The sequence below is a fragment of the Abramis brama genome (assembly GCF_963993115.1).
Source record: "Abramis brama genome assembly, chromosome: 3".
Lineage (NCBI taxonomy): Eukaryota > Metazoa > Chordata > Actinopteri > Cypriniformes > Leuciscidae > Abramis > Abramis brama.
In genome coordinates, this window is record NC_139965.1 from 798417 (window position 1) to 825526 (window position 27110).

At 41.5% G+C, this 27110-nt stretch overlaps 2 protein-coding genes across 3 annotated transcripts in view; both read right to left on the reverse strand.

Moving 5' to 3' along the window:
- LOC311080253 (mitogen-activated protein kinase kinase kinase 11) overlaps positions 1–9890 on the reverse strand; it is a 43626-nt gene extending 33736 nt beyond the window's left edge. For both annotated transcript variants that reach the window (XR_014605546.1, XM_084110066.1), the window contains exons 1-2: positions 9345–9890; positions 8170–9274 (exon numbers count right to left, since the gene is read on the reverse strand). Coding sequence is in view for 1 of the 2 variants with exons in the window: in XM_084110066.1 (XP_083966192.1) it covers positions 8170–8926 (757 nt within the window). In the remaining variant the exon portion in view is untranslated. The remainder of the gene's footprint in view (positions 1–8169; positions 9275–9344) is intronic.
- A 4885-nt stretch (positions 9891–14775) lies between these two features.
- On the reverse strand, positions 14776–26839 carry drap1 (DR1-associated protein 1 (negative cofactor 2 alpha)). Its single transcript, XM_084110158.1, has 7 exons — positions 26698–26839; positions 25843–25915; positions 24578–24671; positions 24364–24486; positions 21429–21519; positions 20744–20835; positions 14776–15566 (listed from the first exon to the last, which is right to left on the reverse strand). The coding sequence occupies exons 1-7, from the start codon at positions 26737–26739 to the stop codon at positions 15404–15406; spliced, it is 678 nt and encodes a 225-aa protein (XP_083966284.1). The 5' UTR covers positions 26740–26839; the 3' UTR covers positions 14776–15403.
- Between the last annotated feature and the right edge of the window lie 271 nt (positions 26840–27110).

Consider the following 27110-nt stretch of genomic DNA (forward strand, 5'->3'; position numbering starts at 1 on the left):
GACGAACACTAAGGTTTGCAACAGAACTAAAGCTTACAGATTCAAAAGCCCTTTGTTTAGCAGATCAGAGATGATACATAAAGAAGAGATTAAAGCAAAACGTGCATAAATGAACATATTCTGAACAAAATACTGAAGAACCTAAACATGATTAATTGACAAACATGTGTGAAACGTAAAAACAAGTGGAGAACTAAACTTCAACAAAACGTGTGTGTGTGTGTGTGTGTTGCGCAGGTTTAGGGGTCGGGTTAGTGTGTGTGTGTGTGTGACTCTGTGTCGCCATCATTACAGACACTTCCTCTGCAGTTCCTGTAAAGTGGTGTGTGTTGTCCTTATGCTGGGAAACTCACTCTGGACTGCAGACGAGCTGAGCCGTGTTTACATGCTAAACTATCTGTTGCTTTCTAAACGTCTGAATGAATGAATGAAACTCCCTAGAAGGACAAATATCACAATGACAAATGACCAGATGACAACAACCCGCCCGATACCATGACGCTTCCCATCAAGATGTGACATGACAAGTTTCTAGCATGAAGTAATTGTTCTGTCCTCAATAAAAGTGTACATTCACATCCAATCAGATTTGATGCTTAGCATTCATTCAGCTTTTCAAAAGGGAGCTTTTGACCAATGAGATTTCACTGTGTATGGAGTCATGATTTGACAAAAATAGACCGCAGAACAGAAAGACTGACAGACAACAAAGAACAAAGGAAAGATTTTTCAGCACTAGTTTAATGTGAGGAGTTCATTTAATCAGTAAACTAAAGCTTAAAGAATAATCTTAAGAAGAACACAGAAACTCTTCACATTATCTAACGTAGTCAAACCGATAAAATGTTGTGTGGGACACATCGGTCATCACTGGTCATGTTATTGCATATCCACTTGCAGGTTTTGTTTTTTGGTCTTTTTGTGCTGTTAATCAAATTACTTTTCCCGAGATGGCTTTACAAGCTCAGCTCAGAACATTAAAAGCTTTCCTGTAGTTCTGCTTGCAACGCCACGGTCATGGGTTCAGTTCCCAGGAAAAGCAAGAGCTGATAAGAATGTAAATGTGTATCTTAGGGGTGGGCGATATGGCAAAAATATCATTTCACGATTTTTTTTCAGGAAAATCACGATTCACGATTTTATCACGATTCTTTTTATGTTGGTTTTACTATTTTGTGACTGAGCATTACAGCCAAACTAATGTCCATATTTTAAAAACAAATGAAGCCTTAGGTAACAAAAATAAAAAAATGGCAGACAGGGGCGAAGACAAAAATATTTGTCATTATTTTCTTTGTTATTAAATATTAAGATCAAAGATACACATTACACACACAACTTAATATACAAATTAAATAGGCTAAACAGTGCTTTATGCTTTCAGCTACAGGAGGTGTATTTAACAGTAGCATTGAAGAAAGCAATTAAATGAACAAATATGAAAAAACAAAAAAGACTTCACTGTATAAATTATACATTGATACTTATTAAAGCTACTATTAAAGTTATCAGTCAATAGCAGTGAGTGATTTTCTCTTTGCATTGTGTTGTTTTATTAGCATTAAAGGGATAGTTCTCCTAAAAAATAAAATTATCATAATTTACTCTCTCAAGTTGTTTTAAACTCGAATAAGTTTCTTTCTTCTGTTGAAAATAAAAGTTATTTGGAAGAATGTGGGTAACCAAACAGTTGATGTACCCCAGTGACTACCATAGTATATGTTTCTCCTATGGAAGTCAATGGGGACCAGCTACTGTTTGGATAGCCACATTCTTCAAAATATTAATATTAGAAGGAAATTAATACAGGTTTGGAACAACATTAGAGTGTGTAAATGATGAGATATTTTTTTTTTGGGTGAACTATCCCTTTAAGGACAAGCGGCAGCGTGTTTACTATTGCTACTGTCTCTTTAAGAGCTGCGCGCGACGCGTCTATTATACACGCATTTGACAAGCAGATTTTCTCTCAATTTTCTCAAGTTTGCTTTCAGTTTAGACATAACCGACTTTGTTTATGTTAACCTTGTGTGTATTTAACAGTACAAGCGAAATAAGACTCGAAAGATAACTTAGTCCAGTATCAGGCGCTGGTAGACAGGCTTTTAGTGCCTGTGAGCTTCACATGTACGCGCTGAGAAACGCACGCGTTAGAACAGCGCATCAGCACGCGAATTACACGTTTAACCGACAAGGCATTAAAGCACATGCAAATTGTGAACTTTTGTGAACTGCAGTGTCCCGTTACGCTGCGTTAACATTTGATGTGAATATACGTCGTGTTGTTCAGTATGGTGGGACAGAGGCGCCAGAACAGATATAATGCACGATTCTACGATATGTCTTCAAAAGCAGATCGTGGAGACATTTTAATCGTCCATTGTCATATCGCACACCCCTAGTGTACCTTGAAATGCAATGTAAGTCGCTTTGGATAAAAATGTCTGCCAAATGCATAAAAATGTTGAAAAAATGGTAAATGTTAAAAGGATCTTTCCGCTCGGCTCCGGACACTTATAAATGGTGTGAACAACTTGGAGTTTTATGCCGACCTCGCTACATACACCGTTCGCGGAAGACACTTCGCATTTATCACTGCTCGTCTTCAAATAACATTCCGGTCGTCTGTACCAACACCCGTGCTTCGGGTAAAACACAGCAGGAAGATCGACTTATCAACTTTGGAAATCTAAGATCACTGTGTTTTGATCCCGACCTCGGAACCTGCAGACGAACAGTCTCTGTTGAACAGTCGCTCTTTAACCCATAAAGCATCAGTGTTGAATGACATAATCATTGACACAAACCTGGACATGCTACGTTTGACAGAAACCTGGCAGGTGCCTAATGACCTTTTCAACTTGAACCTTTTAACACCACCTGGGTACATCTATTTCTCTCAACTGCGTAGAGGTGGAGGGCTGGCTGTAGTTTGCCGTGAGACTATTAAAATATCCAAGATCGAGTTTCATGACGTTGCAGCATTTGAAAACCTAGCGCTGAAAATGACTGGCCAAACGTCGCTGGACCTGAGATTAGTGCGTTACTCACTCTTGTCTGTGGTAGTCATTCATCTGTTATTTTGCTTGGTGATTTTAATATGAAAACAATGCATCAATGCAAAGAATTGATGTCTGTGCTGGACTGTTTCAACTCAACATGCATCTTCTGCTACTCACTCCAGGGGTCATATACTGCATCTCATATGTACATCTGGCTTATATAATAGTCTTGTTAGTGGCTCTGATTTTGCTTTCTCTTATCACAAACTCATAAACTTCAGTTTTAGTTTTCCAATATCTATATCACCACTGAAGAAAATGCTCACCTATCGTAAAATCAGTTCTGTGAATCCATCGTCTTTCTCTGTTTCAATAAGAGCTTCAGCCTTGTCAGAATGTCTACTATCTAACTGTCCGTCAGAAATCTGCTGTATTTACAATAATGCTTTTTCTCAAATACTTGAGAGGCGTGCTCCTGTTAAATCTGGACTGGATCCCTCTACTCGTGCCTCACCCTGCTTCACTCCTGAACTACGAACGATGAGCACTGAGGGTCGCCGCCTAGAAAGACTATACAGGGAAACTGGACTCATTGTGCTCTGGCCTTTAAAGAACATTCGCTCAACTACCGTACAGCCCTCAACGCTGCAAGACCCTCTCATTTCTCCTCTACCATGAGGAATCCCACGTGCAGACCCAAATCACTCTTTGCTATGGGTAACAAACTCACTAATCCACCACAACATGTTATTTCGGCCTCTGGGGTGCTTGTGAATAGCTTTTCATAATTCTTTTCAGACAAACTGAAGTCAATCACTGAATCCATCACTAGAGACACCCCTCATACAAGTGACTCAAATGTTCATTTGATGTTATCTGATTCAGCCCACTCAACTCTCTGTCTGCGCTTACTCTGGCTACTCCTGCTAAGTCTAACTCCACATCCTCCGGCTTGATCCTACACCTGCTGTTCTGCTGAAGATGTGTGTCCTCGAGGTTGCATATCCTTCATAACACATTTGATAAACTGTAGTTTGGCTTCCGCCATTGTCCCAGCAGAATTAAAAATGGCTGCTGTGAGCCCCATTCTTAAAAAAACAGGCCTTGAACATCTAAACATGGACAATTACAGGCCAATACAAACAACTTCTTCTACAGAAACTCTTCACATTAAACTACTGAACGCAGAAACTCTTCACATTAAACTACTGAACGCAGAAACTCTTCACATTAAACTACTGAACGCAGAAACTCTTCACATTAAACTACTGAACGCAGAATCTCTTCACATTAAACTACTGAACGCAGAATCTCTTCACATTAAACTACTGAACGCAGAAACTCTTCACATTAAACTACTGAACGCAGAAACTCTTCACATTAAACTACTGAACGCAGAAACTCTTCACATTAAACTACTGAACGCAGAAACTCTTCACATTAAACTACTGAACGCAGAAACTCTTCACATTAAACTACTGAACGCAGAAACTCTTCACATTAAACTACTGAACGCAGAATCTCTTCACATTAAACTACTGAACGCAGAAACTCTTCACATTAAACTACTGAACGCAGAAACTCTTCACATTAAACTACTGAACGCAGAATCTCTTCACATTAAACTACTGAACGCAGAAACTCTTCACATTAAACTACTGAACGCAGAAACTCTTCACATTAAACTACTGAACGCAGAAACTCTTCACATTAAACTACTGAACGCAGAAACTCTTCACATTAAACTACTGAACGCAGAAACTCTTCACATTAAACTACTGAACGCAGAATCTCTTCACATTAAACTACTGAACGCAGAAACTCTTCACATTAAACTACTGAACGCAGAATCTCTTCACATTAAACTACTGAACGCAGAATCTCTTCACATTAAACTACTGAACGCAGAATCTCTTCACATTAAACTACTGAACGCAGAAACTCTTCACATTAAACTACTGAACACAGAAATACTTCACATGAATCTAGAGGTGAAATAGTGAATCTCTTCTCATTAAACCTCTGATTAACCCAAGAAACTCTTTACTTAAGAATTCTGCTGCAATAGTGTAACTCTTGACACTAAACTACTGATTAAATGCTGAGGAAACTCCAGGCATGGCAGTGCCCTGAACCCTCAGCACAGGAACAGAGGGAGGCTGTCTTTAGAAAATGAGTAGGAAGCAAAAAATGAAGTTAGCTGGGGGAAAAAAGAGAAACAGACGAAAGAAGAAAGAAAAACACAGGATGCTGCGATCTGGAACGACGGAGCTCGAGAGACAAGTCAGGGCAGGTCTGGGACAAAGAGATCGGAAAGAATTAAAAAACAACAGGCAGAGAGAGAGAGACAGGGAGAGAGACAGATAAGATCGCGAACCACAGCGAGGGAATTGTGCGGCGAGCCGGCATTAAAAAGTTTGTTTTACGCAACTGAGGTGGTTTCCAGCCCAATGGACACGCTCTCGCCTGACTCTGTAGGGAAGTGGAGGATCATGGGATATACGTGGGAGGACAATAACGAAACAGACGAGTAAGAGAGAGGGAAAACAGAAAGAATAACTGAGGAAGGAAGACTTACAAATACTCGTTTTTAAAATGCACTGAGCAAAGTCTTGGCAAATTGCTGATTAACACACACCAGTGCAACAGTGTTGACTGTTTTATAAAAGCATAAGCCACTTATTTTACCATGGTAAATGTTTGACTCTTCAGGTTAGCTTAACATGCCATCTAATATCTAAATAGATCATTCTGATCATCAGACAAGTTAAGTTTAAGAATAATACATTTACTAATGTAAATCAGATTTTACTTTTACATTTTCAAAGCTGTTTTAAGGGACTGTGTTACACAGTATCTGTCGATTTCATCGGTTCACACATGAGAAATAAACATGGTACAATATAATAATGAAAAACAAACACAAAGTCCAGCTCAGCACTACATGTCTGCGTCCTAATATGATCCTTGACCCGTGTGAGGTCTTCTTATCGAGTTGGCAAAGTGCGTGTGCGCATGTGTGTGTGTGTGTGTGTGTGTGTGTCATTTGATATCCAGACCAACAACATTCCCTTCACAAGTGTGTGATACATGCCATGGGAATATCCTCTTCCCCCCGAAACGGGCAATTCTCTCAGAGTCCTGGAGCTCAACCAAACAACCCAAATAAATACTATCTAGGCCCAGACGGAATCATTGGAATTCTTGGATTTAAATAGAGTTGAAATGACTACAGTGTTGCTCCTAGATGAATGCACAATCAAGCTAAACACAAAAGCAAACCAAACGCACATGCACTGAGTAGAAGATGTAGAAGTCTGTGAATGATGTTGCGATTCTGAGGAAACTGAGGAGCTTTTCCCGAGTTCTGCGGGCAGAGATTCCATGTGGGCCTGATAATAATCCCACAACACAACAACACCCGCCGCTGAATCCAGGAATGGACCATATTTGAGATTCATTCTAACAGAAATGTAAAGGGAAATGAGATGGGAGTTTTAATGCTTTCTTTTGCAAAAGTGTTGCGTTCCTCCGAGAAACTCAAGACCTCTGAGGTGGGACCGGGTACGACTATATCCCAGCGCTTTTGCAGGAAATGCAAATGTTCCCCGAGAAACTTTTTTGAACTAATATGAGATTATATTTCAATGCTTTTGCATTCCCTCGCTAAATATTTTGTGATGGAAATAATAGGATATGGAAGGGAAAACTGCGTTTCAATGCCTTTGTGACACACAATTGTTTTGCATGTAAATGCAAAGTAGGGATGGGCGATATGGACTTAAAACTTTATCACAATATTTTCTAGTATTCATTGTCATAACAATATCAATGACTATGTAAATATAGTACCATTCTCCACTGTTTTTGGCTGCAAGTGATGCATGCATTCTGGAGAGAAACACAAACACTGATCTAAAGTGAAGCATCATCAGATAGGCTCCTATAATATACCAATTACATACAATAATAAATAAAAAACAGTAAAAATCCAAATACCAGCCCTTGCAGAAATGGACAAGTTGCATATATGTATACGCTTCTAGTGCAGCTGTACTGAAAAACAATCACACAATAATAATTCAAATCAGTTTCAAGTTTGAAACGTAAACACAGATTCTGTTCATACTCTCGGGAAGACTAATTCTCATCGTGAGGAGAATCTTCAACTGGTATATCAAACGATAATATATCCCTATTTCTCAGAGGAATGCACTACTGTTGATGAGTGAATGCAGAAGCACTGAAACATGATTTTCCATGTCCCTTTAGGGGCTCCTCATGAACGGTATTATGAAGGAAACTGATGCGCTCGGACCACACAGGACTCGACTCGGCGGCAGGCAAACATTCACACACCAGATATCATCGTGTTTCACTAGTGTGTGCAGGACACTATAGTTCATTTCTGTGAGTGAGGAGAGCAAAATACAGTAAACTGTGACATATCATACCCAAATATTCTTCATACAGTGACTACCAGTGACATCTGGGGCCAAAAATGATTCGGACACTTTGAGCTGATCATGTTTTGCTGAAGTGTGTTTTCTTTAATTGCTAATGCTCTTTTTACACACAGACTGAACACAATGAAGCATTGCTTGGTGATTGGTTGAGCTAAACTGGTATTATCTAATTGTGTAGTTAAATTTAACAGCTGACAGATATTCAACATAATTCATGTGTGAGACAGTCTAACAGAAGGACGGACAAAACCAGTCAAATATCAGCTGAGTTCTGCTCATATTTCATTACCATTCTCTAAACTATAGTGAATAAACTGATAATGTGAGAAATGTTGAAGGAGTCTGAATACATTTAGGTTTGACTGAATAAATAAATGATTTCTATGGTAACATACTAAACTAAAATGATGAGATTTAAATGACTTTAGTTCAAATAATACAGGTTTTGATGAAAATAAAAGTTTAGTAAAATGGAGGAGAAACTGCTTCCGATCAGCTCATTAAAATGTGAATCGCTTTGATATAGTCATGAATTCATTCAAATCAACTGCTGGAAAACACACACACACACACATTTTCTAAACTACAGCGAATAAACTGGGATAGTGTGAGAAACGTTGAACACATTTTGCCAGAAGATATAAGAGTGTTTGGTGAGAGCCCTCTACAGAAGAGGCCTTGGCGTGAGGACGAGCACTTACTGTTGTTGGACTTGAGGTCGCGGTGTATGACGGGCACGATGGCGCCGCTGTGCAGGTAGAGCATGCCCTGGGCGATCTGCACGGCCCAGTTCACCAGCACCTGCGGCGGGATCCGGGATGCGGCCAGGGCCCGGCTCAGGGGCCCCCCCGAGGCGTACTCCATGATCAGGCACAGGTTGGGCTCCTGCAGGCACACGCCCTTGAGCGCGATGATGTTCGGGTGCCTCAGCATGGAGAAGAGCCGGGCCTCGTTCTGCACGTTCTGGGCCGTGACGCTGATGTCCTCGTCCGGGTCCTGCCGGGCCGCTTTCACTGCGACCAGCTCCCCTTTCCATGTTCCCCGATAGACCTTCCCGAAGCCACCGACTCCAATGACCTCTTCAAGACTCAGCTCGGAGAAGTCCACCGGCTCCGGCTCGAGTTCGGGGACCACGGCCGGGCCCAAGCCTTGGACGACACCAGAACCCGGGAGCTTTCCGTATCCGCTCGGTTTAAACGAGACGTAGTTGGACGGAAAGATTCCCACTTTGTTGTTGACCTTTCCCGCCCACCATCCCTCATCCCCGGAGATCTCCGAATCCAGAGACAAGACCTCCACGAGGTCTCCTTTCCTCAAGGTGAGTTCGTCGTTCCCTGAGGCCTCGTAGTCGAACAACGCGGTCCAAACCGGATTGGTGAAGCTCCCCTTCTGAGTCTGATCCAGGCTCTTCCAGGTGGACAACGGGCTCCGGGAGAAAATGTTCTTCAGCGGCTCCATTGAGTTTTATAAATCGGAATCGGATGAAGTGAGATCTCCTCTCGCCCTCAGATCTCTGTACGTCCGGGTGATCCGTGGATTAGTCTCCATTAGACATCAATCCCAATGTAGGAGCAAAAAATGGACCCGGGATGAAGAAACCGGGTCCGGATCAGAGACAAAGAGTCACTTTAGGAGTGGAATAGTCTCCATTAGACATCAATCCCAATGTAGGAGCAAAAAATGGACCAGGGATGAAGAAAACTGACGTTCAGGATCCAGATCAGTCACTTTAGGAGTTTAATTAGACATCGATCCAGGTCCAGATCAGTGACAGAAAGTCACTTTTGGAGCGTTCTGACCTGCATACTGTAAAAAACACCATGTATAAATATCATGTAGTTCTGTGGAGAATGAAAACATGGATTTACTGACTTACCCTCTTAAGTCCTTCTGAATCTCCCAAACAAGAGGACAAACTCGCGAGAGATGCATTAGAGTTCGAGTCTGTGTTTAGCGGTCCATTGAGGGTCAGTATTTTTAGCTCGGTGGTTTTGCCCGAGCAGGAAACGCTCAGAAGAAGAAGAAGAATAGCAGGAAAAGCGAATTCAACTCGCGGCCAAACGCGCAGAAACGCGCTCTTAAACGCTCTCTCGCGCGCGCGTCGTCGGTTCCCCCGTCCGGACCGTCATTATGGGTCTGTTTCTGAAGTTCTGCTGGAGCTCCTTTAACTTTAACTTCGCTCGGGTTCGGTATCAGGAAGAGACGCTCAGCTGATCGCGACGCGCTGGTTAATGGCGTCGCGTCGCGTCACTTCAGCGGCTCCACGTCGAGCGTCTTCTTCAGGCGTGGTGTTTCAGAAACGCACGCGAACTCGGTGTGTTGATGAGCCCGTTTGCCGTGAACTCTTCCCGTGTGGCCGGTGAGGGTGTGGGACAGGAACACTGTCAGTTGACTGACTCTCCTCCTCCCTCTCCTGGCCACTGTGTGTGTGTGTGTGTGTGTGTGTGAGAGAGAGAGAGAGAGAGAGAGAGAGAGAGAGAGAGAGAGAGAGAGAGAGTGTGTGTGTGTGTGTGTGTGAGAGAGAGAGAGAGAGAGAGAGAGAGAGAGAGAGAGAGAGAGAGAGAGAGTGAGTGTGTGTGTGTGTGTGTGAGAGAGAGAGAGAGAGAGAGAGAGAGAGAGAGAGAGAGAGAGAGAGAGTGAGTGTGTGTGTGTGTGTGTGAGAGAGAGAGAGAGAGAGAGAGAGAGAGTGTGTGTGTGTGTGTGTGTGTGTGTGTGTGTGTGTGTGTGTGAGAGAGAGAGAGAGAGAGAGGGAGAGTATGTGTGTGTGAGAGAGAGAGAGAGAGAGAGAGAGGGAGAGAGAGGCTTTTGGAAAAAGCTTTTTTTTAATTTTACTTTGTACAGTACATTGTTTTCATTAGAACAGATTATCCCATACAGTGTGACAACATGCCCCACCTGAGCAGATCTTTTATTTATTTTATTTTTTTACTTTTTTTTACAGGGCTGAAGTTACAAACATCATCATCATCATCAGGATCAGGATCAGGATCAGTCCAGATGTGCTGAATGACACTCGACACGATGGGTACAGTAAACGAGGAGTGTGTGTGTGTGTGTGTGTGTAACACAGTTACAGGTGAAAGGTCGTCTGATATATTTTAACGCACTGAAAATACTCAGAACAGAAATTGAGCTTTATATAAAGTCACTCCTGAACATAAAGGCAGTTTAACTCTTCACAGCTCTTCTTCCTCAGTGAAGAAAGAGTTCATGTGTTGAACAACCGTTAGTGTTTCTATACGCGTTAAAGACTCTCCACACACACATGTTTATCATATCGCCTGATTTATTCACTCACACACACACTCACGCTCACACACTCACTCTCATACACACTCACGCTCACACACTCACTCTCATACACACTCACTCTCATACACACTCACACACTCACTCTCATACACACTCACACTCACACACTCACTCTCATACACACTCACGCTCACACACACACACACACACACACACACACACACACACACACAAACTCACACACTCACACTCACTCTCATACACACTCTCACACACACACTCACACACACACACACACACTCACACACACACACACACTCACACTCACACACACACACTGAGGCCTGAGTCATCATTTCTGCAGGAAGGATGCAGTTGTTTATATAGTGTGTTGGTCACAACTGAGCTTTTGGCTGCTAGGACACACACACACACACTCACGCACACACACACACACACACACACACACACACACACACAAATCATTTTTGTATAATTTAGTTTTTATTTTTATTTTTATTTATAATTTCATGTTTTCTTCATATCTCTCGGTGTGTGTGTGTGTGTGTGTGTGTGTGTGTGTGTGTGTGTGTGTCTGTGTGTGTGTGTGAGAGAGAGTGAGTGTGTGAGACATTCTGCTCTCAGAACTCCACAATAATCAATAATCATATAATCATCTCTCAGATGAACAGAGTCTGGCGTATTCGAGAGCAACTCTCACTCACACACACACACCAGTGAAGACTCATGGGGTCAAAGGTCACGGTGGAGTTCAGTAACACTGTGTGATGCCCACAATATATTCATACTTAATATTGAGGTCAGGGTTATTATGAAGTTACAACAAAACCATATAAGAAATAAAAAACTATATATAACACACACACACACACACACACACACACACACAGTGAGGGTCAAACAGGAAATAAATAAAGTTGTGAATATAGATTCAAATCCAAATATATATGTATAAGCCTAAATATATTAATGTAAATCCATATAGACCACAGTTACGTCACGGCGCGCTGGAGGCGGCCAATACAAACCAGCACAGATTCGGCTACATAATAAGGAGCTTAAATTATTATTTTATTATTAAATGTCATCTTGTTGTGTTGTTGGGTGCAAGAATCGATGAAACATGAGTATGCTGTATCTGGAATTTTTATTTCTAGAAAATATCCACATCTTTAAAATTGCACCGTAATATGTCACTCTTTACACTGTCGTCTTCTTGGCGCTGGAGGCAGAACTGCGGATCGTACACACAAGTCTTTACATGACCATTCAGCACATAGTTATAGGCATCTAAATATATATATATATATGCCCTCAGTTTCTCTATCGGGTCGGTGTAGAGGTCAGGCTCAACCGGAGCGTTAACGTTAATCCTGTCAGATCGTCCATTGACTGAGCGTGTACGGGTCAGCCCATCTGGTTCCGTCCGTTAAAATTAACTTTTGCAAATAACAATCGCGGTCCTGGACATTTGCACATTAAGATAAAATCGGATTTTCTTCAGTCATTGTTAAAAAAACAAGCTAACAAACTGGCAAACTAGCGTTAGTGAAGCGGCCAGAGGGATCTTCCTGCCTCCAGCTAAGCCCCGCCCACACAAATACGTCACCATGTTTACCAGCTGTAAAAGGGTCTATAGAGCAGTTCAAAAGTGTGGGTTCTGTGAGTGAGTGTTTGTTCTGAAAAGGCTTCATTTATTAACCAAAAATACTGTAAAACAGTGAAATATTACTCCAGTGTAAATCATCTGTTCTCTATGTGAATATATAGTAAAGTGTAATTTATTCCTGTGATCAAAGCTGAATGTTCAGCATCATTACTCCAGTCTTCAGTGTCACATGATCCTTCAGAAATCACTCTAATATGAGGATTTGATGCTCAAGAAACATTTATGATTATTATCAGTTCAGACTTTTGTGGAAACTGATGCATTTTATTTTTCAGGATTCTTTGATGGGTAGAAAGTTCAGCATTTCTTCAAAAGATCCATATAAAACTGAAAATAAATGTTAAAATTATATATATATTCATTTAAAAGCACATTTTCCTCCAAAATAATCTTTCCATAAAAAACTTTTTTTTTTCTTCTTTTTTTTGTTGTTGAGTGTTTTATATCACTATTGTATTATGAGAATGAAAAAGAGCTTTAATTAGAGATAGATGATCAAACACGTCCCTCAACACGTCCCTGTTCTGTAAATGAGCGTCAGATATGTCTTCTGAAATGTGCCGTTTCCTCATGAAACACACGTGATTATTCCAGGAATGAGCCGTTATGAGAAGCTATGAGCCGTTATGAGCAGCTATGAGCCGCTATGAGCAGTTATGAGCCGTTATGAGCAGTTATGAGCCGTTATGAGCAGCAATGAGCAGTTATGAGCAGTTATGAGCAGCTATGAGCAGCTATGAGCAGTTATGAGCAGTTATGAGCAGCTATGAGCCGTTATGAGCAGTTATGAGCAGCTATGAGCAGTTATGAGCAGCTATGAGCAGCTATGAGCCGCTATGAGCAGCTATGAGCCGTTATGAGCAGCTATGAGCAGCTATGAGCCGCTATGAGCAGCTATGAGCCGTTATGAGCAGTTATGAGCCGTTATGAGCAGTTATGAGCCGTTATGAGCAGCAATGAGCAGTTATGAGCAGTTATGAGCAGCTATGAGCAGCTATGAGCAGTTATGAGCAGTTATGAGCAGCTATGAGCCGTTATGAGCAGTTATGAGCAGCTATGAGCAGTTATGAGCAGCTATGAGCAGCTATGAGCCGCTATGAGCAGCTATGAGCCGTTATGAGCAGCTATGAGCAGCTATGAGCAGTTATGAGCAGCTATGAGCAGTTATGAGCAGCTATGAGCAGCTATGAGCCGCTATGAGCAGCTATGAGCCGTTATGAGCAGTTATGAGCCGTTATGAGCAGCAATGAGCAGTTATGAGCAGTTATGAGCAGCTATGAGCAGCTATGAGCAGTTATGAGCAGTTATGAGCAGCTATGAGCCGTTATGAGCAGTTATGAGCAGCTATGAGCAGTTATGAGCAGCTATGAGCAGCTATGAGCCGTTATGAGCAGCTATGAGCAGCTATGAGCCGTTATGAGCAGCTATGAGCCGTTATGAGCCGTTATGAGCAGTTATAAGCAGCTATGAGCAGTTATGAGCAGCTATGAGCCGCTATGAGCCGTTATGAGCCGTTATGAGCAGCTATGAGCAGCTATGAGCCGTTATGAGCAGCTATGAGCCGTTATGAGCAGCTATGAGCAGCTATGAGCAGTTCTGAGCAGCTATGAGCCGTTATGAGCAGCTATGAGCCGTTATGAGCAGCTATGAGCCGTTATGAGCAGCTATGAGCAGCTATGAGCCGTTATGAGCAGCTATGAGCCGTTATGAGCAGCTATGAGCAGCTATGAGCAGTTCTGAGCAGCTATGAGCCGTTATGAGCAGCTATGAGCCGTTATGAGCAGCTATGAGCAGCTATGAGCCGCTATGAGCAGCTATGAGCCGTTATGAGCAGCTATGAGCCGTTATGAGCAGCTATGAGCAGCTATGAGCCGTTATGAGCAGCTATGAGCCGTTATGAGCAGCTATGAGCCGTTATGAGCCGTTATGAGCAGCTATGAGCAGCTATGAGCCGTTATGAGCAGCTATGAGCCGTTATGAGCAGCTATGAGCAGCTATGAGCCATTATGAGCCGCTATGAGCCGTTATGAGCCGCTATGAGCCGTTATGAGCAGCTATGAGCCGTTATGAGCAGCTATGAGCCGTTATGAGCAGCTATGAGCCGTTATGAGCAGCTATGAGCCATTATGAGCAGCTATGAGCCGTTATGAGCAGCTATGAGCCGTTATGAGCAGCTATGAGCAGCTATGAGCCATTATGAGCCGCTATGAGCCGTTATGAGCAGCTATGAGCCGTTATGATCAGCTATGAGCCGTTATGAGCAGTTAGGAGCAGCTATGAGCCGTTATGAGCCGCTATGAGCAGTTCTGATCCTGGAACAGAGATGATAAGCGTCGCTCACGAGTAAAGCACATCCAAAGAGCAATTACTGAAACCTCAAAGTTTATTTCACTCATACAAAATCAAGAGAAGTTAAAAGCTGAACGACTCTCACAGCAAACATTAAAAGAGTCTAAAACATGTAAAACAAGGGGAAATCATTTATACACATGTGCATCGTCCCGGTGTGTGTGTGTGTGTGTGTGTGAAGCTTTAAAACGCTGGGAAACAGAAAAGGCTTGTGAGTGTTGTGTCTCAGTGACGGTTCGACAGTGTCATCAATGGAGGAAAGAAGCTTTAATAGTAAAACTAGCTTAAAAAGGACAAAACCAGAAACAGAATAACTGACAAAGCAAACAGAACAGAACGATTAGCTCTGCATTCCCTTCCAAAACAAGTCAAGGATGGAGATAAACGCCTCCTGATCGTCCCGGAGTGATGATGATGATGATGATGATGATGGGAAGAAGAGGAGGAGGAAGAAAAGGAAAGTGCACAAACACACTGGGGTAAATCTAGGCTGAATCCTCCGGGCTCACCGACAGAAGGAAAGAAAAACCGCGACAATAAAACAAGCATAACTGTTCCTGGACAATAAAACAAGAGTTTAAAAGAAATTAAAACAGCTAATCCAGAAGCGATGTGTGTGTGTGTGTGTGTGTGTGTGTGTGTGTCTACGAGTCGTAGTCCTCGTCGTCGTCCTCGATGTGGTTCCTCTGCGGTTCTGGAGCCGGCGCCGGCGGGAACACACTCATCAGAGATGGGTGCGGGGAGAACACTGACAGCGCCCCCTGCTGGGAGCCCGCGGGGACACACTGCACCGGTGGGACCTCCACACTGCACACACACACACACACACACTCGTTATACACTCTAAACAGGCATGTTTTCAAATACATGCCTAAACTGAAAATTTTAAGTTAAAAAGTATGAATGTGCTTAAATAATGTACTATAAAACTGAATGTATGCATATGTCATTCATACATAAATGAAACATTTCTGCATTTATTTGTTTTATTTAAATAATCGTATTTTCTAAATGATTGTGAAATTGCATAAACTGTGAAAATTAAATGTATTAATATTATTTAAAAAGTATGACCATGCTTAAAGCCAGAGATTCTCTGGTGCTCTTCGTCATTTTTGAGCGAAAAATTTTGCGTTTTGTTTTTTTAAAATAATGTTTTACTTCATCGGAATGGTACGAAACTTGTTAAAGGTTTTGGCACTTGATGTGTGAACACACACAAAAATAATATAAATCATGGACATGATTCAAACAGGTTAAATGGTCCTGAAAATAATTTTCAAAATGTGTCGGCGTAAAAGATTGTGAAAACACTTAAAGGCACAGTGTGTACGTTTGGCCACTAGAGGCGCAGCGTGATGAGGGCGTGAACGAGCGAGGGATCATGGGAGTGTCGTCTCCTCCTACACAATCCAGAAATCACGTTCATGAGTACGGTTGGGTATCGCTTGGACTTTAATGATTCAGAGTTCGGTTCTGCTTATTGATTCATAATTTCGATTCCAATAAGGTTAAAAAAAAAAAAAAAACCTTGTGAAACTTTTATTTGTAGATGAATATCATGAACACAAATCAACAGGCTAAAGAACACTTACACAAGGAGCGTTTGCCTGTGGTTTAAAAACACCATAGAAGAACAACTCGCGCTTGAACGGTTTAAAGTCACATTGAAATGCTCACAAAGGAATCGAAATTTTGTATTTTTTGACAAGTATTCGATTCCCAGCCCTGTAGTAAAGTTGTATTAGCATTACTGTGGTGTGAAGCAGGGGAACAGAGCTAATGCTAACAGCGGTCTGGAGTCCCGCGGAGGAACTCCTGAAGGAGATCACCGGAATAAAGCGCGAGATATGCCCTCGTCTTCTTTCGTTGTGTTTATTTTACTATTAAAGTTACGTTTAACGTTTGCCGGTTCCCGCCGCCTCCTTCCCTAACGTTTGATCGCTTAAATTCACCTTATATTATTTCATTCCAACGAAACCGCCTGAATTACTCCTCATCCAGTTTATCTGACCAATTACAACTGTGGGCTTTTACTAGGTCAGAACAATCCCTGTAAAACACACGCGAGTGTGCTAAAGTCACGTTAGCATCACTCTGCGTCCGGTTGAGCTACATGACCAGGGTAGAGCTACATGACCAGGGTGGAGCTACATCACCAGGGTTGAGCTACATCACCAGGGTTGAGCTACATCACCAGGGTTGAGCTACATGACCAGGGTTGAGCTACATCACCAGGGTTGAGCTACATGACCAGGGTTGAGCTACATGACCAGGGTTGAGCTACATGACCAGGGTAGAGCTACATGACCAGGGTAGAGCTACATGACCAGGGTGGAGCTACATCACCAGGGTTGAGCTACATGACCAGGGTTGAGCTACATGACCAGGGTAGAGCTACATGACCAGGGTAGAGCTACATGACCAGGGTGGAGCTACATCACCAGGGTAGAGCTACATGACCAGGGTTGAGCTACATGACCAGGGTTGAGCTACATGACCAGGGTTGAGCTACATGACCAGGGTTGAGCTACATGACCAGGGTAGAGCTACATGACCAGGGTAGAGCTACATGACCAGGGTTGAGCTACATGACCAGGGTTGAGCTACATGACCAGGGTAGAGCTACATGACCAGGGTAGAGCTACATGACCAGGGTAGAGCTACATGACCAGGGTAGAGCTACATGACCAGGGTAGAGCTACATGACCAGGGTAGAGCTACATGACCAGGGTAGAGCTACATGACCAGGGTAGGTTGAGCTACATCACCAGGGTTGAGCTACATGACCAGGGTAGAGCTACATGACCAGGGTAGAGCTACATGACCAGGGTAGAGCTACATGACCAGGGTAGAGCTACATGACCAGGGTAGAGCTACATGACCAGGGTAGAGCTACATCACCAGGGTAGGTTGAGCTACATCACCAGGGTGGAGCTACATCACCAGGGTTGAGCTACATGACCAGGGTGGAGCTACATGACCAGGGTGGAGCTACATGACCAGGGTGGAGCTACATGACCAGGGTGGAGCTACATGACCAGGGTGGAGCTACATGACCAGGGTTGAGCTACATGACCAGGGTAGAGCTACATGACCAGGGTAGAGCTACATGACCAGGGTAGAGCTACATGACCAGGGTAGAGCTACATGACCAGGGTAGAGCTACATCACCAGGGTTGAGCTACATCACCAGGGTTGAGCTACATGACCAGGGTTGAGCTACATGACCAGGGTGGAGCTACATGACCAGGGTGGAGCTACATGACCAGGGTGGAGCTACATGACCAGGGTGGAGCTACATGACCAGGGTGGAGCTACATGACCAGGGTTGAGCTACATGACCAGGGTAGAGCTACATGACCAGGGTAGGGCTACATGACCAGGGTGGGTAGGGCTACATGACCAGGGTAGGTAGAGCTACATGACCAGGGTAGGTAGAGCTACATGACCAGGGTAGGTAGAGCTACATGACCAGGGTAGGTAGAGCTACATGACCAGGGTAGAGCTACATCACCAGGGTTGAGCTACATCACCAGGGTAGAGCTACATCACCAGGGTAGAGCTACATCACCAGTGTAGAGCTACATCACCAGGGTAGAGCTACATCACCAGGGTTGAGCTACATCACCAGGGTAGAGCTACATCACCAGGGTAGAGCTACATCACCAGGGTAGAGCTACATCACCAGGGTAGAGCTACATCACCAGGGTTGAGCTACATCACCAGGGTAGAGCTACATCACCAGGGTAGAGCTACATCACCAGGGTAGAGCTACATCACCAGGGTTGAGCTACATCACCAGGGTAGAGCTACATCACCAGGGTAGAGCTACATCACCAGGGTTGAGCTACATCACCAGTGTAGAGCTACATCACCAGGGTAGAGCTACATCACCAGGGTTGAGCTACATCACCAGGGTAGAGCTACATCACCAGGGTAGAGCTACATCACCAGGGTTGAGCTACATCACCAGGGTTGAGCTACATCACCAGGGTAGAGCTACATCACCAGGGTTGAGCTACATCACCAGGGTTGAGCTACATCACCAGGGTAGAGCTACATCACCAGTGTAGAGCTACATCACCAGGGTAGAGCTACATCACCAGGGTAGAGCTACATCACCAGGGTTGAGCTACATCACCAGTGTAGAGCTACATCACCAGGGTAGAGCTACATCACCAGGGTTGAGCTACATCACCAGGGTAGAGCTACATCACCAGGGTAGAGCTACATCACCAGGGTTGAGCTACATCACCAGGGTTGAGCTACATCACCAGGGTAGAGCTACATCACCAGGGTTGAGCTACATCACCAGGGTTGAGCTACATCACCAGGGTAGAGCTACATCACCAGGGTAGAGCTACATCACCAGGGTAGAGCTACATCACCAGGGTAGAGCTACATCACCAGGGTTTGAACAGCTTCTGTGAACATCTAGGGCTGGGTATTGTTCAAAAAATTTCAATACCGAACGATTCCTGAACGATACTTTTTTCGATACCAATTTTATGAAATCCATTTTAACAAGATTACATAACACATTACCTCAGAAAAACTTTGGTTTTATGTTTTCAGTTTGACTCATGCTCCTTAGCCTCTGCACAAAGGAACAAAATATTCCTTATACATATACATAAGGTACAAAAAATTTTTTTATAAAGAGCTCATGCTCACCAAAGCTGAATTTGATCAAAAATACAGTAAAACTTGTAACATTGTGAAATAGTATTACAATTTAAAATCTTATTTGAATATATTTCAAAATGTAATTTATTCCTGTGATGTCAAAGCTGAATTTTCAAAATCATTACTTCAGTGTCACATGATCCTTCAGAAATATGAAAACAGTTTACTACTTAATATTTTGGAAACTATGATATTTTTTTCATGATTCTTAGATGAATAAAAATTTCAAAAGAACAGCATTTATTTGAACCAGAAATCTTTTGTAACATTACACATGTTTTAAGGTCACGATTTTGATCACTTTAATGCATCCTTACTGAAAAAAAATTCTGACTAACCAACACATGTTTGAACGGCAGTGTACATTCAGTAGGTCATTATTGCAATACAAACACTGTCAGAGTGATCAAGGCATCTCTTCATTTACCAGTCGAAGACGGAGCAACTTCCTGCTCTTATGTTTACTCCGTGTCAAGGTCTTCATCATATCTGTCGTGGTACCGGTGTTTGCAGAAATTATTTTACCGCAAATACTGCATCGCGCGCTGTTGGCATCGAGCCTGGAGAAATGTACCCACACTTTTGATCGACTTTTCCACATCTTTAGGGTATTGTGTGTGTGTGTGTGTGTGTGTGCTCGCGTCTCATATGAGAATGTGCGCAGAGAGTTCCGCGCGTCTTGTGTGTATAGAGTTTGCGTGTATGTGCGTGAGCGACTTTAGGTGTGTCGTTGTGCATTTCATATGTATTTGTTTGAGCACTGACGTTGACGAGTTAAAATTAAGAGTTAACCCCTTAGGTATCGAAATCTGGTACCTAACAAGAAGTCATTTTTCGATACTCGATAGTATCGAGGCAATTCGGTCGGTACCTAAAAAGTATCGAACTCGGTACCCAGCCCTACTCATGTTTGGCCATTTTCAGTGACTAACAGCGTCTTTGGTGTTTCCACAGGGTAATGTGGAGATGATGTCACTGAGCAATAACCTATTAACTATATATAAGCTATAGCCCTGTGCTGGAGGGTTAGGACATGCAGAAATCTCACTTATTGTGTCTTTGAATTTGTTCAGTTAAAAAGTATGAAAATGGTTAGAAAAATATATAATGTAATAAACAAATAAAATATGGCGTAGTTGTTTAATAATAATAATAATAATTTGCATGCATTTGATTTTTTTTTTCATTTTCAAAGTACATCTATTCGGATTGTTAGGAATCAAGCATAAATTGTGCAAACGGTTTAATGTCTTCAGTTGTAAAGTATGAATATGGATATAATATGAATATAATACCTGTGGTAGAAGGAGCCAGGCTGTGTGTTTGTGCTGGTCTGAGACGTGTCCTCGTCCTCGTCTCCTTCTGTCTCACTGTCCTCGGAATCATCCTGAACACACACACACACACGCACACACACACACACACACACACACACACACCACACACACCACACACACACGTGGAATATAATTCTACTATATATAATAATAAATGCTCAGAATTTCTAATGGCTTTTCTGTCACATGCCCTGAACATGTTAATTCAGTGACATCTAGTCAAACATAAGCACTGGAAATAACACACACCAGGTCAAGCCCGCACTGGGACATCAGGCGCATCACATCTGATTAAGACACTCAGAAACAGATGTAAAATAAATAAAACAAAACGCTGTAAACACTGCTTTAGTTCCCGTCACGTCACAACAAATCCTTTAAAAAGTAATGCTATTCAGAACAGAAAAGGAATGAAAAATAAGTTTAGAAACTTAGAAAACTTAGTGCCATTTCTTTTATAGAGAAGATTTATTAAAGAACAAGCCTAAATGAATTTAAGGCGAAACTCAAATATGCTTTACAAATAAACTTTCCCTGATGTTCATAATGGCATTATATCATCACACACTTCAGATGATAAAAACGTGACACACTCCTAGATGTTGTGTGCTGTAATGAAGCAGTGCATTGTGGGACAGCGTACCTCTTGCTCTGATTCTGTGCCTGAGAGTTTCTTGTCTTTGCCCTTGGCTCCCGCTCCACCGTTCTTCCGGCCGGAGCCGATCTTCCGGCCTCTGAGGGACAGAACACACACACACACACATCAGATTCTAACACTGTATAATGAGGATCCACTGGCTAACATTAGTTATAATACACACACAAAACCTCCACAGCCTTTAGTAATATCAGCGCATGTGAATCTCAACATTTCATAACACATTATTAAAATCTAAAGTTGCTTACATTAGTTAATGCACTGTGTACTAACACAAACATGAACATTAACAGAGATTAATAAATGCTGTAAGAATATATTGTCATTATTAGCCCCTTAACGCCGACTGTCGCGAATTTGCAACAAACCCCTTCCATTCAGACTGCAGGCGAGATAGCGTGTGTTTTCCCCTGTTTGTGCACATTCGATACATACCTAGGAACCTTTTGCACGCACTGGTTTCTCGTAGGAGTGGTCGGAGTGGGAACTACATCCGGTTCACGGAAGCTAATATTTTGGTTTGAAAAATCCGCATATCAAGGACGCAAATGTGGAGAAATTGCCCAAAATGAGTTAAGTTGTGCTAAGATAAAAATATGTACCAGCTTATTGATTGCCTCTATAGCTATGTTATTCATATAGACTTCATGTGACGAATATTTTTTACGTACTTTGTAGATTTCGGTTTGTAGCAAATTCGCGACATTCGTCCATAACGGCTGGATTGGGCTATAATGGCTACCTATAATAATGCTGTATTTAGATGTTTAGTTTCAGCCCCAAAAAAAAATTTTTTCATTTTTTTTTTTTACAAAAAATAGCATGTTAGGATATAACACTATAAGAATATATAATGTATGCACTGGAGAAACAAGGAAAGAGTTAGACAGAGTGTAACATGGAATGTATAAAAACTACTGTCAATGTTAGGGAGTAGGAGAGTGTTTTGTTTCTTGCTGTTGTCAAGATTCATTAATTTGTCAATTAAAGTTTATAAGTTCTAACAACTTTGTGCCATGAATAAAATCTACATACCTGAGATGGGAAAATGTGTTTTATTAATTTTACCATTTTGTAAAAAAAAATTACCCTAAATGCCTGTTATCGCTAATTTGCAACATACCTAAATTTATATCTATTCTATATGGTATAGACAAATTAACAATCTCACCTTAATTTAGCATCAGCTTGGAGCCAGAAACACACATAATACATTTTTTTATTTAATTGTAAATAAATTCAGGCGTCAAGGGGTTAGTTCATGTTAGTTAATGCAGTGACTAATGTTAACTAATGAACCTTACTGTAAAGTTTTACCATATTGTTTTTCACAGCTAGTCATATTTAACCATGTTGAAACTTTTTACTGAACACATTTAATCGTCTTCACAACTTATGCTGATTATAATATGAAAGTATGGTGATTAAAATAAAATCAAATACATGAAAATAATTATTAATAAACTATGCCATGAAATCTGACCCGGTTCATTCATTGTTGACAAATATGCGTCAAAATTAAGTTTATTCGCTTTTTATTTATTTAATTCTATTTTGTTTTTGTTTTTAGCATAAACTCAATTTATTTTATTTTTTTAACCAGACTTCGGCCTACTATCTTCAGTAATTTTGCTTCCAGTAAATGTATAGTGATTTAAGAATGTTTAGATATTTGACTGGAAAACAAAAACACTGAGCAAGAAGATGTGAACACAGACATGTTTATTTCGTATTTAAAGAAACTTAATTTAATAAAAAACCTCAGATATGTGTCAGTGAAGTTACTTTTAAGAGTAATACGTTACGTTATTTTTCTCACCTTGACTTGCTTGTTTTCTATTTAATAACAAAAAAACTTCTGTTTTTGGAAGAATACTTTGCAGGAGAAGAAAGTTTCAAGTAACGGAGATATATTGTTGTAAATTTAAAAGTAATGCATTACTTTACTCGACACTTCAAAAAGTAATCCGATTACATAACTCGCATTACTTGTAGTACCACTGGATATTATTGCATGCAGCAACAAGACTCCACCGGTGTTCATGCAGTAAACACAGAACTGTAGATGTGCAACATGTGTTTGTGTTTAGCAGAAACGTGTCTCTCTTCTATTTCACGGTCAATCCTCACAGCGCAAACACTAAACTCACTCTCAGAGCATTCTTCTTTTGCATTAATGATGTCTGCTAATTATTCATTAATAATAAAATCGGACCCGTTTAAATCATTATTGACAAATACGTGTCACATTAAAGGGTTAGTTCCCCCAAAAATGAACATAATGACTTTATTCCACTGAAAATAACGACTTTATTCCACTACTCATTTCCTTCTCTCTGGGCCTCGAGTGAGTTCACGTAGTGTTTTAGCGCAGCGCGTCTGTGTTGTACGTCACACGCATCACACACATGACCAGCGTCGGCCAATAGTGAGCCTACATGTGACGTACAGCACTGACGCACTGCGCTAAAACACTACGTGAACTCACTCGAGGCCCAGAGAGAAGGAAATGAATAGTGGAATAAAGTCGTTATTTTTGTGTTTTTTTGCGCACAAAAAGTATTCTCGTCGCTTTATAAACTTAAGATTGAGCCACTGTAGTCACTTGGACTATATTAACGATGTCTTTAATGCATTTTCTGGGCCGGCAAGTTATAATGTCTTAGAAGCCTATGGAGAAGTGATCCAGCTCTCAGATTTAATCAAAAATATCTTAATTTGTGTCTGAAGATGAAGAAGGTCTTACGGGGTTGGAGCAACATGAGGGAGAGTAATTACTGACAGAGTTTACATTTTTGGGGAACTAACGCTTTAAGCACTGTATCAGTTTGCTCATGTTAAAACCATGTAAAATGCATGAAAATGTTATATGTGATTGAAACACACAAATATCATTATTTTGCATAACAGTGTGTCTGACCTGCGCGGGATCTTGTCTGCGGTGTCCGTGTGGTTCTCGTCTCCTTCTCCCTGCATGTCCGGCACCGACGCCACCAGATCCTTCAGGAAGTCGAACTGCTGCTCCAGCTCAATGCACTGCTTTCTGCACACACACACACACACACACGCACGCACGCGTTGGCAAATGAAGTGCGTGCTCTACAGACAGCAGTCATGTGATGTGCGTGACGTACAGGTGTGATGTGGTCATGGTCTTGGCGTTGCGTGACTGTGTGACGTGACAGGCTTTCGTCAGGAGAGACTCCAGGAACAGCTCGAGCGCGCGAGCTCAGCGCAGTCAAGGAAACGCTCACAGAGAAGATCACATGATCACACTAAACTCAAGCAAACCGGGCTTCAAGGAAACGCTTCGTGTCAGAACACTTACAAACTATCAAACGCTCAGATTTCTGCACTGCACAAAAAAAATTATGTTTTAGGAATGACATTTATTTTACTTTATCTAGGATTTAACGCCATATCAGCAGCAACGGCTATTAATAAATAATTACAATATCATTTCAATACATTGTTTACAATAATTTAACAATCAATATACACATACATACATGTATAACAACAACAACAATATTAATGATAACAATTATATAGAATATTTCAATTTATTTATCATAAAAATCCTAAAATTATCACAAGAGCAACCTTTTTTAAAATTGTCCTATATAACAATCGTAATAATATCAAAAATTAAATAGAATATTTCTTTATTTACTTTGATAAAAAAAACTAAAATCATTAAAAATGTCCATTTATAGCCTATATTAATAATTAAAAAATGAATGATATATAGACAAACCCCTCAGTAAAAACCTTCAGAATATAGATATGAATAAAACTGTAAGTTTTGGTGTATATCAGAGTTACTGAAGTGGAGAAAAAACTAATTTATTGATATATATTGAAATCTAAGGCAATTGTTTTATATTACAACTTTTCTGAAACGTTGTTTAAATATGCTAATTAAATAAGTAAATGTAATCTAATTTGCAAACATTCCAGAACATAAATCTGAGCATTGGATAAAGGTTCAAAATGTGTGTATGATTTTGTTGACAGTTTAAGGTTTTTACAGAGCGGTTTATGGATTTCTCAGAAGAAGAAAAAAACACATTTTCTCCATGTTTTTAGGAATGAAATGATATAAAAATCAGGTTGAATGATATATGAACAAACCCCTCAGTAAAAACCTCCAGAATATAGATGTGAATAAAGCTGTAAGTTTTGGTGTGTGTAAGTGTCACTGAAGTGGAGAAAGAAACTCATCTTTGAAGATATTGAATTTGAAATCCATGCAAAAAGATCAAACGCAACAAAAGAAACACTTAAAACACTTATCCTTCCAACTATTGAACTGATAAGTGCAACAAACACACAGTATATGTGTCATGTAGCGTCTTGTCTTAAAGCACACACTGATGATGCGGCGGTGGAAGGATACAGATGATGACAGGAACCGCAGCCGCCACTTTCCCGATCTCCTCATCCGTCTGCATGATCTTCTTAATCCTGGCCTGCAACACACACACACACACACACACACATTAATAACACACGTCAACACACACACACTCCAGACCTGCACTTCTACAGTCATCAACACACACACACACACACACACACTCCAGACATCAGGGAGACTGAGCTTCATCTCCACATGAGAAGTGAAACCCGTAAGCCGGAGAGCAGTCATGCATGAGATGCAAATAAAACCTGTCTTCATTCAGATGTCAACAAAAGCACATGTTGGACTTCATCTGTCATACAATCACAAAACAACAACAACAACAACCACCACAAAACAACCCGTCCAGAAATCAGTCTGACTGACTCAAGTGTGAACGCAGTGTAAACCGGATCAGCTGAATCCGATTTAAGAATACATATAATTTTCACACTAACTAGGATCTTCAGAATACTTTTAAAGCCTGATAAACACACCAGACTGGATCAAGAGCACAACACACACACACACACACAGGAGGAGAAAGAGGGAGGTTAGCTAGCATTCATGCTAACCTCTCTGAAGCTCAAATCTTTACAATAAACCTCGCTGAAAGACTCGGTTTGAGTACATTTGCCCCAACACCCCCCCCAACATCATAAACTGATCGACTGTGTAACATTAAACCAGATTAAAGCGGATTAAAACCAGCACTGTCGGTTTAGCGAGCTAGCGGCTAACCGGGCTGAAAGCGTTTTTCTTTCCTCGTATTCCTCATTAAACGCGTAAAGTCTCTTTTAAATGTCTTGTAACTCGTGTGTGTGTGTGTGCTGAGTGTGTGTCGGGTCTCACCGGAGGGAATCTGGCGTTATATTTCTTCTTTTTGCTCGGCATCTCTGCGCAGAATCGGCCCGGCAGCGGCTCCGGCTCGGTCCCGTCAGTCTGTGGCCAAACTCAAGGAATATGAAGGATAAACTCGTTAGATTCGCGCAGACCCGTCGCTAAAGCGATTAAAGCACCATCACTGATCGCCGTCCGCGCGTTTCTGCGATTTTTATCGTCATTTTACGGTGGATTCTCTCCGTGATTTCCGGCTGCGCGAGTTCTCGCTTCTTTACGGTTCGGGTCTATCGTGTGTGTGCTTCCGGGGTGTTTAAAATAAAGTTCCGAAGTCGAGGTGGAAACTGAAACGACTTTAAAATAAAATTGTATGAGAGAATATAGATAGAGGTATATAGTGTAAGACAGTTTTTAATTATAGTTGA

Excerpts from the sequence above, each read along its gene's own strand:
- drap1 (XM_084110158.1), bottom strand. The coding sequence starts at position 26,739 with ATGCCGAGCAAAAAGAAGAAATATAACGCCAGATTCCCTCCG. Across the intron at positions 25,916-26,697 it reads ATAACGCCAGATTCCCTCCG|GCCAGGATTAAGAAGATCAT; the intron begins GTGAGACCCGAC and ends TGTGTGTTGCAG. Across the intron at positions 24,672-25,842 it reads TGCGGTTCCTGTCATCATCT|CTCGCGCGCTCGAGCTGTTC; the intron begins GTATCCTTCCAC and ends GACTGCGCTGAG.